This window comes from Ambystoma mexicanum, chromosome 7q (genome assembly GCF_040938575.1).
Source record: "Ambystoma mexicanum isolate Mex_15411 chromosome 7q, UKY_AmexF1_1, whole genome shotgun sequence".
NCBI classification, from domain to species: domain Eukaryota; kingdom Metazoa; phylum Chordata; class Amphibia; order Caudata; family Ambystomatidae; genus Ambystoma; species Ambystoma mexicanum.
Window position 1 is genome coordinate 1076738855 of NC_090941.1, and position 14779 is coordinate 1076753633.

Genomic DNA, 14779 nt, shown 5'->3' on the forward strand with positions numbered 1-14779 from the left:
AAATTCAAATGGAAGTCCAATCCTTACATTTTGGAAATCTATTAAGACTGTTCATTTGCTTTCTGTTGATACCCAACATAGTTTTCAGTATTGCAAAGGTAGCGGATGATAACATGGCATCATCCGAATGGACTGGCATATATTTTTCCAATCGCATTTGTCACAAGTTATATATTTTTTCATTCATGCAGGCCGATTGTATCTGGCATTAAGGAGAAGAAACAGTCATTTGAGGAATTTCTAGAGGAGCAGATGAGATTAGAAGAACAACGCCTCAAGCAAAAAGACCACCAGCAGGTAATGGACAAACATATATATATTTTTTTTAACAATTTTTATTATTTTTTGAACAACACGCCAAACATTACAACTTTTAGGACGTTCATAATCCATGTCAAACCAACACATTATACATTTCCCGTCCGCCTCCCCCCTCCCTCCTCACAAACACGAGCCGTTTCATTAGCGTCATCTGCATGAGTATTTTCGGGAATCTCAGTACTAGTTGACTCATCTGAGTCTTCTGTTCCATGACTGACCTGGTGAGGGGTAGCCATTGTGGTCACCAGTTACCTCCAGGCCATCAGGGGACCCACTTCCTCTTCTGCCCCCCACCCCCCTGTGGTGCCAGCTTCAAACCAAACCGCAGTTTCCGCTTCTGCCTATCTCAGGAGGTCCGCCCACCATGTCTCAACTCTAGGCCTATGGGCCGCCTTCCAACACATTGCAATCCTGCACTTGGCCAGGACATATGCCAGGTCCTTCATTTTGCTGATATGCTTTAAATTACGTGGCCTGGGGAAATTCCCAAGTAGGCATGCCCCAGCAGACCCCACATCCAGCACCTGTCATCATCCCTGCTTCCAAGGGGTCAGGACTTGCCCCACGACCTTGGAAGCAGGCCCATGACTCTGATCCCAGGAACCAGCCAGTCCCTATAGGGACCCTCTGGACCTTGTCCTGGCGCCAGTGGCGCCAGGCTCATGATGGTGACTGGTCCCGGCACAGGAAGCGCCTGGCTCATATTGGATAAGAGTGCTTGGTGGACCTACCTGTAGCAGACCATGCTGCTTACTTACCAGCTAACTGGTCTCCTGATCCTTCTCTGCCTGGAACTACTTTTTCTGTCTGGGTGGAGCAGGAGCCACTCCCTGGAAGCAGAACCAGGAACTCTTTTAGAAATCTGGAACTCTTTTCTTACCTGGGTGGGGTCGTGGAAGGAGACGCCTAAGCACTACAGAAGGCTATTTAAACCACACCCGATTGGTTTCACGTGCTTCGCGTTATTCTGCATCTGCAGAAGGACGCTCACCGTGTCAGCTCCAGGAAACCTCCAGCTCCAGATCCTGTGAACACGAAATAACCTGCTGGAATCCAATCTTCAGTCTTCTTCAGTCTTCTGCAGCTCCTGCAAAACAAAGGCACAGGTTAGGCTAAAGTAAAGGCAGTGAATCTACTTACCTAATCCAACGGCAGCATCCAAGGCGCCTTTTTCTGCCTTTCTCTTCCGGCATCCGACATCTGCAAAGAGAGAGAACATCGGTCAGTATATTCGACTACAAGCTCTGCTTACCTGTGTTACGCCCGTTCCAACTCAGCTCGCGCTGCATTCCGGCACCTGTAAGGCAAGATACATCGGTTAGTAACGCTTAGTTACAAGACTGCTTACCTGTGTTATGCTCGCTTTCAATCTGTTCGCGCTGCACCTCAGCACCTGCAAAGACAAAAGAGACATTACGGAGCATTCTCCAGCGCTAGTGCAGTCTTTCTACTTACGTGCCATTAGAAGGATAATCTTCATCGTCACAGCATCTGAAAAGGGAAAGACATAGACTTTACAGACTTAAGACTTTTGAAAGAGAAGAGAACAAGGCAAAAGGAACTTTAATACTTACAAGGCACGCTCGTGCATTAACGGCGTCTTCGCTCTCAGCAAATCCTCTGCTATCAAGAGGCAGAGCTCGCATCCAGTGAAGCAACTGGATCCAGCGCCCCTGCATAAGACGCAGGATGGAGAGCCCGGCATTTACCTATATAAGGTAAGCGCAATATCACCCCAGTTCCACGGGGAAAGAAAGGGCGAGAGGGGCTAGGAACTTTCCGAACCTTCCAAACACTAATACATTGGTTTACCCTTGCAGACACCTCACTCTTCAGCTTAAACTGTCGGTGGGAAGGGGGCCCAGTCCGGGAGCAAAACGAACCCTGCGCCTAACACTGAAGACAGTATCCTCGCCAGATCAAGACCTGCGCCTCCGGGGGAACCAGGTGAGCGTTACAGAACGCGAAGCCATACCACAAAATTCCCGCCCAGGCGCAATGGAAACCTCAGACACAGACCAGTTGGCCCAATTACTCGGGGAGTTGAGGGCGGAAGTACACGCTGCACGTCAGGAAACAAATGCCCTAAGGAGGGAGTTAGTGGTCTCCAAAGAGCGAACAGACGATTTGGCTAGACAATTGCTGCAAGCCCAAGCTGGGCAAACTCCTCTATCAACCCCAAGTGGGGGCCACGCTCCTCCAGCTTCCTCGAATCCGGTACAAATCAATCTACCAGGAAATATACCTTTGGCTCCGCCCGAACGCTTTTCAGGTGATTCAAAAAAGTTTGCTGTGTTCTTCAATCAATGTCGCTTGCACTTTTTGTGCAGACCCGCCGCTTTTCCAACGGACCAGGCTAAAGTGGCCTTCGTGCTCTCTTATCTCAGTGGCAGTGCCGCAGATTGGTCTGTTCCTTTAGTGTCTCAAGATGACCCCATTCTCCATAACTTCCAGGACTTCCAAGCCAGTATGGAGAAACTGTTCGCAAGGCACTATCAGGGACAGGCCTTGGACAATGAACTTCTTTCACTACGACAGGGCAATCAAGATCTTCTGACTTATATTGCATCATTTAACAGACTAGTGGTGGAAACCGGATGGCCGGACGATAAGAGGATCACACTGTTTTACAGAGGTCTGTGTGGGGAATTAAAAGACGTTCTGGCTCAAGTGGTAAATCCTCCACAAGACTGTTCCGAATATATCGATCTGGTAGTGCAATTGGATCATCGACTACAGAATCGGAAAGCCGATCGATCCAGATTTGAAACCCGACTTTTTTCAAGGCCGCAAAGTTCTACGAAAGGAACTGATTCCGTGGAACCCATGCAAATAGGGGGTGTAAAAGGACCTTTAACCCAAAAGGAGAGGGAAAGGAGGAGACAACTGCAATTATGCCTCTATTGCGGAAACTCGGGGCACTTTCTTCGAGATTGTCCAGTGAAGCCCAAGAAGAAGATAGTAGGGGCGTCTGATAAAGGTACCGAGAATTCTGAGCCGGGAAACGACCTCGCCCGGCAAGTGTAGAGGTCCGCTTGCCGAGCGTTAAAACCAGTTCTTTGACCTCGCATTTCATCATGCCCATGGTCCTCGTGAGTCCTGAACAACCTAATCGTATGCATGCCATTAAAGCATACATTGATGGTGGCGCAATCGGGAATTACTTGGACTGTGAGCTGGCCGCCAGGATGAATCTATCTCTTTGTCCAAAGACGGTGAAAGACGTCATTACCACCGTGGATGGGACGGAAATAGCTTCCAGACCCGTAACTCACACCACCATGGAAGTAACGTTAGTAAGCCAAGATGGGCATCAAGAGAAGATCGTGTTTGATGTGATCAAGGCCCCTCAGTTTCAAGTCATTTTGGGAGGTCCTTGGTTGGAGAAACACAATCCTCAAATTGATTGGCGAGCAAAGACAATCCGGTTTCCAGAATGCGCTTCTACCTGCTACCCTCAGCTCTCCACCAAACTAGCTGCAACTGTTTCTGAGAGTCCGCAACTGCCTCCTGAATACCAGGAATTCCAAGATGTCTTTCGGAAAGACCAAGCTAATTCTTTGCCTCCCCACAGATCATACGACTGTCAGATAGACCTGATTCCCGGATCCACTCCTCCGTGCAGTCGGATTTATGCCCTTACTGAACCTGAAAATCTCCACCTAAGGCAATATTTGGACCAGTACCTGGTTAACGGATTCATCCGTCCTTCGAAGTCCCTGGCCTCCTCAGCTCTGTTCTTCGTGCCAAAAAAGGAGGGAGACTTAAGAACGTGTATAGACTACCGTGGCCTGAACCAGATTACAATTAAGAACAGGTATCCATTGCCATTGATCCCAGAACTACTTGACCAAGTCAAAAACGCCTGCATATATACTAAGTTAGACCTCAGAGGAGCCTACCATTTGGTGCGAATAAAGGAGGGCGATGAATGGAAGACGGCCTTTCGTACCAAGTATGGACTGTTCGAGTATCAAGTGATGCCCTTCGGGTTGTGTAACGCACCGGCCACATTCCAGTTCTTTATGAATGACGTGCTCCGTGAACTCATTGATGTGTGTGTAGTTGTATACATTGACGACATTCTGGTTTATTCGTCCTCTGAGGCAGAACACCGAAAACATGTAACCGCAGTACTGGAGAGGCTCCGCAAACACAAACTTTTTGCAAAATTAGAGAAGTGCGTCTTTCATGTTACTGAGGTCGAATTTCTGGGATTTATTTTGTCACCTAACGGAGTTCACATGGCTCGAGGAAAGTAGATGCAATAATCAAGTGGCCCTCACCATCATCTGTAAAAGGGGTTCAAAGTATGTTGGGCTTCGCCAACTTCTATCGCAGGTTTATTCCAGACTTTTCTCGGGTAGTCCAACCCATTACAGCTCTCCTTAGAAAAAAAAAACGTTTTGAATGGTCTACCGAGGCAGAACAAGCCTTTCAGGAGCTAAAGACTAAATTTACCTCCGCCCCGATTTTAAAACATCCCCGCCCGGAACTACCTTACATCGTCGAGACCGATGCCTCCAGCCTTGCTATGGGAGCAGTGCTTTCACAAAGAGATCCAGAAACCAACCAGTTGCACCCAGTGGCGTTTTGGTCTCGCAAATTATCAGCCCCAGAAATCAATTACACCATTACCGATAAGGAACTGTTGGCTATTAAGTCCGCCTTTAAGGCCTGGCGGCATTATCTCTTAGGAGCCCGACACACAGTCACAGTCATTACTGACCATCGTAATCTACAGTATCTTAAATCAGCCAAAGCTCAATCCTCCAGACAACTTCGCTGGGCATTATTTTTTGCCGAATTTGATTTTATAATCACCTACCGACCAGGCAATAAGAATGGTAAAGCGGATGCCCTCTCTCGAATCGGAGTAGAGGAACACATGGTTAACCCCGAGCTCGTACCTATTATTCCTGAACAAAGAATCCTGGGTTTGATCAGCATGCAATCCATTGAAGAAATTGAAACCCAGGTTAAACAACTTGTAACTCCAACGGACATACAAAAATGGCAACTTCAGGGGGAAGACTTCACAGTAAAGAATGACTTATTATACTTCAAGGAACGACTTTATCTACCCTGTACCAGCGTACAAACTCAAGTCATCTCTTGTTATCACGACTCCTTAATGGAAGGACACCCGGGTATGGCCAAGACCTCGGAAAAGGTCAAGCGTCACTTTTGGTGGCCATCTTGGAGAAAAGACATCAGAAACTTTGTCATGTCCTGTGGAGTGTGCGCCCAGAACAAGAGTCCTAAGGAAAAACCAGCAGGCCTCTTACAACCACTTGAAATTCCACCTCATCCCTGGCATACCCTTTCCATGGACTTTATCACCGACTTACCTCCCTGTTCCGGATACAATACAATCCTGGTAATCGTAGACTTATTTTCAAAAATGGCACATTTCATCCCACTAAAGGGGTTACCGTCAGCAGCAATCCTGGCTCGAGAATTTCTTGAAAACATCGTTCGGTTGCACGGCTTTCCTTCAGTTTTAATCTCAGACAGAGGAAGTCAATTCATCTCCCACTTCTGGCGGAGTTGCTGTCGGTTAGCTCAAATTGATGTGAGGCTTTCCACCAGTCACCACCCACAAACCGATGGTCAGACCGAAAGGACCAATCAGACTTTGGAACAGTACCTACGCTGCATGCTGCAACAGACAGGAGGAACTTGGAAGGACATCCTTTGGATAGCCGAGTACGCTTACAATAACTCAGTCCACTCTGGAACCGGAAAGACCCCGTTTTTTCTTTTGTATGGTAATCATCCTCGAACCTCTAACCTGGATCCACCTCAGGATCTTGGAACACCAGCAGTTGACCACCTACATTCAACCATCACCCAAGCCTTCAAGGAAGCTACTATCCACCTTCAAAGGGCCAAGGAACAATACAAGAAAGGAGCAGATCAACATCGAAAGGAAGCCCCTCAATACCAAATAGGAGATCAAGTCTGGTTATCCACCAAATACTTACCCCTAAAGGGACCACGCACCTTTAACCCAAGATACCTGGGACCCTACTCTGTCACTGCCATAATAAATCCAGTAGCGGTCAAGTTGGATTTACCCCCTCGCATGAAAATGCACCCAGTCTTCCATGTTTCACTACTAAAACCTGTTCAACCAAAAACCCGATTGACTAAATCTCCTGAACCTATCCTAGTTGACGGAGAACTTGAGTTTGAAATCAAAAATATCCTGGATTCCAAGATCTCCAAATCAAAACTACACTACCTGATTGACTGGAAAGGCTACGGCCCCCAAGAAAGATCTTGGGAACCTGCAGAACATGTACACGCTCCCCGACTAATCAAGAAATTTCATCGGACATTTCCTAACAAACCAAGACCTCCGGAGAAGTCAACCTTGGGAGGGACCTTGAGGGGGGGGGTGCTGTCATGATCCCTGCTTCCAAGGGGTCAGGACTTGCCCCACGACCTTGGAAGCAGGCCCATGACTCTGATCCCAGGAACCAGCCAGTCCCTATAGGGACCCTCTGGACCTTGTCCTGGCGCCAGTGGCGCCAGGCTCATGATGGTGACTGGTCCCGGCACAGGAAGCGCCGGGCTCATATTGGATAAGAGTGCTTGGTGGACCTACCTGTAGCAGACCATGCTGCTTACTTACCAGCTAACTGGTCTCCTGATCCTTCTCTGCCTGGAACTACTTTTTCTGTCTGGGTGGAGCAGGAGCCACTCCCTGGAAGCAGAACACAGGAACTCTTTTAGAAATCTGGAACTCTTTTCTTACCTGGGTGGGGTCGTGGAAGGAGACGCCTAAGCACTACAGAAGGCTATTTAAACCACACCCGATTGGTTTCAAGTGCTTCGCGTTATTCTGCATCTGCAGCAGGACGCTCACCGTGTCAGCTCCAGGAAACCTCCAGCTCCAGATCCTGTGAACACGAAATAACCTGCTGGAATCCAATCTTCAGTCTTCTTCAGTCTTCTGCAGCTCCTGCAAAACAAAGGCACAGGTTAGGCTAAAGTAAAGGCAGTGAATCTACTTACCTAATCCAACGGCGGCATCCAAGGCGCCTTTTTCTGCCTTTCTCTTCCGGCATCCGACATCTGCAAAGAGAGAGAACATCGGTCAGTATATTCGACTACAAGTTCTGCTTACCTGTGTTACGCCCGTTCCAACTCAGCTCGCGCTGCATTCCGGCACCTGTAAGGCAAGATACATCGGTTAGTAACGCTTAGTTACAAGACTGCTTACCTGTGTTATGCTCGCTTTCAATCTGTTCGCGCTGCACCTCAGCACCTGCAAAGACAAAAGAGACATTACGGAGCATTCACCAGCGCTAGTGCAGTCTTTCTACTTACGTGCCATTAGAAGGATAATCTTCATCGTCACAGCATCTGAAAAGGGAAAGACATAGACTTTACAGACTTAAGACTTTTGAAAGAGAAGAGAACAAGGCAAAAGGAACTTTAATACTTACAAGGCACGCTCGTGCATTAACGGCGTCTTCGCTCTCAGCAAATCCTCTGCTATCAAGAGGCAGAGCTCGCATCCAGTGAAGCAACTGGATCCAGCGCCCCTGCATAAGGCGCAGGATGGAGAGCCCGGCATTTACCTATATGAGGTAAGCGCAATATCACCCCAGTTCCACGGGGAAAGAAAGGGCGAGAGGGGCTAGGAACTTTCCAAACCTTCCAAACACTAATACCTTGGTTTACCCTTGCAGACACCTCACTCTTCAGCTTAAACTGTCGGTGGGAAGGGGGCCCAGTCCGGGAGCAAAACGAACCCTGCGCCTAACACTGAAGACAGTATCCTCGCCAGATCAAGACCTGCGCCTCCGGGGGAACCAGGTGAGCGTTACAGCACCACACCCCCACCGGCCATTTTTGTCTTTATTTCTTCCCAGAATCTATGCACCTCTGGGCAAGCCCAGAACATGTACAGCATTCCTGCCTCCTCCTCTCCGCACCTGGGGCATTTCTGTATGGCTGAGCCTCCAAACCTGACTATTCTTCCAGGGGTCAGATAGGCTCTGTGGGTGACATACAGCTGGATCTGCTGGAGTCTCGCATTCAGGGACACCTTTCTGTGGTACCTCTGAGCTCTATCCCATTGCCCATCCATCATGGATTCTCCTATCTCCTCCTCCCAATCATGCCTCAGCTGGAGTAGCTCCCTCTCTGCCTTTGTTCTTAAGAGCTCATATATCCTAGATATTTCATGTCCACCCTCTGAGACATCATACATAATTTCCAGGGTGGCATCAGGTTCTTCCACCAGCGCCGTCTCAGGCCACCTCCCCCTTACCCATTTCAAGAGCCTGACATATGTAATGTATTGGCCACTATGCACCCCTGTCTCCTCCTGCAACCTCTGAAACTCCAATACCTCCCCTTCCTGCCATATATCTAGACCCACCGGTTCCCAGTATCTACGAACCGCTTCGAACTATTGGGGATCATCCCCGCATAGTGCCACTAGCGGGACTTGCTGAGAGAGCGGGTCTGGGTCACCCACCGTTTTACATGCTCTGCGCCAGACTTCCCAGCCCAACTCCAATAGCCTCCCCCTCCCCGCCATTTTAGTTTTATGCATCCACACTGTCTCTTTTAGGAAGTATGGGGCTGAGTCACCCTGCAAAAGCTGGCTTCCGCCGAGTCCTCAGCAGACAACCACCTGGCCACATACAACAGCTGTCCCGCCAAGTAATACAATTCAAAGTTTGGCAGGTTTATGCCCCCCTTATCACAAGTGTTCTATAGCTTCCACAAGGCCAACCTATTCCTGGAGTTTCCCCATATGAAGCCCCTGCACATGCCATGGGGTCTCGCAAAGACGCGTCTGAGGATCAAGTATGGGACATTCACAAAAAAGTGCAAGAGTCTGGGCAGAACGACCATTTTGAGCAGAGCCGCTCTCCCCATCATGGCCAGGGGTAACCTAGACCAAAAAGCCATGCTATTCCTGATACCCTCAATCGCTTTCTCTGTATTATGTTTGTGCTCTATCTCTATCTTATGGTAAAAATTCACACCCAGATACTTGAATGTCACAGTCTGCCAGGGTATTCGCAGGACGGGTAGCCCCACCGATGGGGTGCTCCTATACCTTCCCAAGGGGAACAAGCTAGACTTCCCGGGGTTCACCGATATGCCCGAGAGGGCAGCATAACGATCCATCACCTCCAGCACATATTGCAGGTTTCTTCTGGGTAGCGCAAGTACAGAAGCATATCATCTGCATACAGTGATATCAGGTGTGTGCCCCCCGCCGTGCGAATCCACACCTCCCCGTATTGTTGCCGCAGGCATATTGCTAGCGGCTCTAATGCCAGGATGTAGAACATGGGTGACCAGGGGCAACCCTGTCTGGTCCCCCTGCTGAGTTGACATTTTTCTGAGATTGTGGGTCCAATTTTAACTCTCGCAATCGGGGTACTGTATAGCAACTGGACCCATCTAGTATATCTTGGTCCCATTCCGTATCCTTTCAGGGTCGCTTTCAACCATGGCCACCGCACTGAATCAAAGGCTTTCACCACGTCCAGCGACACGATGGCCATCTCGCCCGAGTCTTCCTTAGTTTGATCAATGATATGGTGCAGCCTCCTGTGGTCATCTGTGATATTTCTGCCGGGGACATAACCCGTTTGGTCTGGGTGTATCAACTTGCCGATTTCCCTCTTTAGCCTGATGGCTAGCACTGCCGTGAGTATTTTGCTATCCTGATTAAGCATGGACAAGGACCTATAGGACCCGCATTCCATGTCCGGCTTGCCTGGTTTCAGGAGTGGGACGATCGCTGCCCAGCGGAGGGACGGCGGCAGTTCCCCCCGCTCATTGGCTTCAATAAACATAGCCAGCAGCGGCTGCAGTAGCTCCTGCTTGTACGTTTTATAAAATTTGCTGGGTAACCCAGGGCGCTTTACATGTAGGCATGTGTTGGATCACCGCCTCCAATTCGTCCGCGGTAATGGGGGCGTCTAAGTCTGCGCGTTCTAGGTCATCCAAGGTGGGCAGCCCCACATCTTCTATTGTTTTCAGTATTTCCTGGCTCATATCCTCTCCTGTATCCTCATATAATCGCCTATAATACTTGAGAAACTCCCTGTTTACCCCCTCCTGGGTGTTATAAATTCGGCCTTCTGCATCCTAGACCTCTCTGATCACCGAACGGGGGGGGGGGTGGTCTCATTTTTGTATAGCCAGGCCATTAGTCTACCTGGTTTATCCCCCCCTGCATGTACACTTTCCGTATATTTCTTATAATTTAATTTGCATAATCTATCCCAAAGTTCATTACAAGCGAACTGTAAGTCTTTTATCTTGACGCTGTTCTCTCGGGCGGTCCCCTCACTTCGAGTAAGGCCCTCCAGCTCTCTTTCTGTTTCCAGCAGTTCCCGTTCAATACCCCATTGGAGCCCCTTAGATTTTGATATGGTTACCCCCCGCACTACCACCTTGAATGCCTCCCACACTGTTCCCACAGAGCGTACGCTGCCCGTATTAATTTCAAAGTATTCCTCAATAGCCACCCTCAGATCCTATCGAAATTCTGCATCCTGTAGAGCTTCAGTTCTGAGCCTCCATGTTGGGATACGCGCTCTGGGGGGGTTGATGTTGCCACTCTACGATCAAAGGCGAATGGTCGGACAATACCCTGGCCTTGTATTCGGCCCCCACTATTTCTCCCGCTATGTCCGCCGCAGCAAACACGTACTCCAACCTTGTGTGCAGGTCATGTGGCGGTGCATAGTGCGAATACTGCCTATCCATTGGGTGTAGCCTTCTCCACACATCCTCCAGACCAAGGTCTATCAATAGTGTTCTCAATGCTTTAGCTGCTGGCGCCGGCTTTCCTGGTTTGTCATCTGACCTATCGATCTTGGGGTTCAAGGTGCAATTGAAATCCCCTCCCCATACCATCGCGCCACCCACCAGGGGGCTCATTTTGCTGTATATGGACCTAAAATATGCCGCTGTATCATGGTTGGGGGCATACAGATTTACAATGTTCACATCCCTATTTTCCAGGATCCCCGCCGCCACCACCACCATTCTGCCCTCTGGGTCTATTGTCGAGCTGAGCAACTGAAACGGCACGTGCGGTGCCACCCAGGTGATTACCCCTTTTGGATATGCCGAGTATGTGGCACCTATGACATTACCTTTCCATTTCCTTCTGACCACCTCCAGCTTCTCCTTGGTGAGGTGGGTCTCTTGTAGCAGGGCTATGTCAATGCGCATCCTCTTTAAATACATCATCACTTTGTTGCGTTTTAAATAACTATTCAGGCCCAGCACATTCAAGTGCCCTCCTCATGGGGAACAAATTTCCTGATAATGATGGGCAACACAGTGGCCATGTATTACCTCAACAAGAGAGTTGTTGGGATCACTACCACTGTGCAGGCAGAGAGGCAATGCAGCTCTGGTTCTGGGCAACACAAGAAGGAATCTCTATCAGCAGTTCACCTAGCCGGTTAGCAGAGCATGTCAGCGAACGCTCTGAGCAGGCAGAACAGTCTCCCACGAGTGGCAACTAGCTCAGGAAGTCCTTCTAGAGATCTTCACCCTTTGGGGAACCCCTTAAATGGATCTGTTCACGGCCGGTCTCAACCAGAAGTGCAGACAGCATTGCTCCAGGGAATTTCCCCGAGAGGAGCTCTAGGAGACGCGTTTGTGGTGGACTGGGAGTTTCCACTCCTATATACATTTCTTCCAGTGCCCGTCACCATCATTCCTCATGTGATCAGGAGGTTGAGAAAGTTCAGGAAATCCATGATCCTAATTGCCCGGATAGGGTCAGGAGGACATGGTACCCGGACCTTCTGGACATGTCCATCTGCCCTCCAATACGTCGTCCACAATGAGTTCTCTTGCAAGAGGAAGGTCAGGTTCTCCATCCAGAGGTCAAGACACTCAGCCTTCACGCATGGTTTCTGAAAGGCTGAGATACAAGGATTGGGACATCCCGGATGACGTAATGGAGATTTTGCTTTCAGCCAGAAGGTCAGCAAGTAAATTATTGTACCATTGCCGTTGGAACAAGTTCAGCAACTGGTGCAAGGATAAGAATGTGGATCCTTTCCAATGTGACACAACTATGGTGCTTTTCTTTCTATTCCACTTGGCCAATCTGGGTGAGGCTCCAGATTGGAACCTTAAAGGGATACCTGGCAGCGCTTTCCATTTTTAAGCACTCCTCAGAAAAGGATTCCTATTTTAAGACCCCCTTCATTCTACAATTTCTAAAGGGACTTACTAATGTATAACCTCCAGTTCTATTTAATGTACCTGTTTGGGACCTAAACCTTGTATTAAAATTCTTGACATGTATCCCATTTCAGCCTTTACATGCATGCCCTTTAAGGCTCTTGACATTGAAAACGGTCTTACTTATTGCAATAACATCACCCTGCAGGGTAGGTGTGTAGGGGCAAAGTTTGTATGCAGTACCTTTTGGGACCACTACACACAACTAGGACTACAGGTGCAAGCAAAACCAACCTTTGGTATAAGTCTGTACCACACAGTATTTGGTAGCGAGCTGAGCAGCCAGGCTTAACTCAAGAGGGAATGTGAGCTTGTAATGGTGTTACAGAGGTCTACAAGTATTCAGATAGACACTTATATTCAAGGTTTCTTGGTAAAACACTTCTTAATTTATTACAGTCAGAAAAAAAGCACTAAAAGGAGGCAATCAATATCGCAAATAAATATACTACAATACTTCACACTAACCGGTTCTGAAACATTTACATTACTTTGAAGGAGGAGCAAAATGGCATTCATAGCATTTGAAGTAGTAGCAAAAAGGCTTAAGTTAATAAAACAAAGTTACTCTTAAACAGTGCCAATAGTTTGAGTTCACCAGAGGAGTTGATTCAATGCAATAGGTAGGCCAAAGTCAATGGTCTTGTATAGGTAAAAACGGTTCTGGTCTTTAAACGGAAAGGTCTTTGCCATGGTTCTCAGAAGTAGTTCACGGAAGCCAGGTTCATATGTCGGGTCACAAGCTGACTAGGCCTGCAAGTTGCCAATGTTTCATGCACTTTCTCTCTGTCGAGTTTTCACAGTACCTTATATTGAAGAAAAAGATGCAGCTGAAGACTTCTGTTCCTGGCACTTCTGCAGATCTCGCTGTTCCTGAGCCTCAGTCGTGGGGATACGAGGGAGGAAGTTTGTGGACTCCTGCACTGCACAGGGACTGTTCACAAAGCTGGCAAATCTCAGATTCCGGTAGCTGTCTTAAAGCACACAAGCTGGTGTCCTTCTCCCTGGTTATTCGGGTTCCTGCAGCACTCTGAGGAAAATACAACCAGCTGTGAGAATGGTGTCCAGGTGGCTTACGAGTTGATTGGTCCTACCAACTCAGAGGAAGAGGTTGTTCTTGAAGGGCTTCTCTGTCGAGATGAACTTGGCGATTCGGACCTGCAGCAGGGCTTCACCGGGGAAAACCAACGTTCCAGTAGTTGAAGCAGCCATCCTCTTCCAGCTCGTCTTCTGATCTTTCATTCCAGTGGTCGACTCTGCTTTCCAAGCCAAGAGACTTGCCTTTTAAACAGTTTTCTCCCTTTCTCTGGGATAAACTCCTGTTTCCCAGAGAATGTAAAGTTAAATTGAGTTTACTAGTCTTTTTAAATTCCTACACCCGGCAGACACCATCTTCCAATAGTGCTAGAGGGGTTACCTAGTATCCCCTATGTCTAGAAACTCTTGTAGCAGTCCCCTGCTACCCTTTCCTCTCGAAATGGCTGGTGGCAGTGGTTTTACAACGAACTACCATGATTTATCCCGACTGCGAACACCGGTAGCTAAAAATAGCGGGCGCCATGTTTTTCAAGATGGCGCCTAAGCCCCCTTTGTTTCAACAGGTCCCGGGCTTCTTTTTTCTCCATTTCTTTTTGGAAAGGTCCTTCTAGAGTTTTCCTCTGCGCGCCAAACTAGGTTTGGTCCCTTTTGTTTCTATGCCTTTGGCGGGCTTCAGGACGCCCGAGTGTCTGGGTGGGCAGGAAGTGAGGGAGGTGCCCGGAACTCCCTATGCTTAGTCTCCTAGGACACCCAAATACGCTCTGGCGTGATTGGCTGGCTGACTGTCCGACAAAGACAGCCACCCTGCTGTGTGATTTCCAGCTAGGCTGGAATGAATGCGAGAAACCTGCATAAAAGGTGAGGCTTTTTGGCTTGGAAGGAGGAGTCAACCTCTGGACGAAGGAATCTGAAGAAAAACTTGCAAGAGATGCCTACTGCAACTCCTGGACCGTTGGTTTGCCCAGTGAAGCCCTGCTGCTGTACTGAAGCTCTGAATTCACCTCGACTAGAGAAGCCCTGCAAGAACGACTTCTCCCTTTTAGTTAGTGGGACCAATCCACTCTCAGAGCATGTGAGCACTTTAAATCTTCCAATGGAGTCTAGATAAAAACATTTCCCAGCAATATTAGTTTAAAACCAATGCATTACCTATGAGCGACAGTAA

The 14779-nt window shown here is 48.5% G+C and overlaps 1 protein-coding gene across 1 annotated transcript in view; it reads left to right on the forward strand.

Annotated features, from left to right (window-relative positions):
* Positions 1-14779, forward strand: part of CPAP (centrosome assembly and centriole elongation protein) — a 291067-nt gene that overhangs the window by 42794 nt on the left and 233494 nt on the right. Inside the window, exon 6 of the mRNA XM_069640446.1 lies at positions 192-297. Coding sequence (XP_069496547.1) covers positions 192-297 — 106 coding nt within the window. The remainder of the gene's footprint in view (positions 1-191; positions 298-14779) is intronic.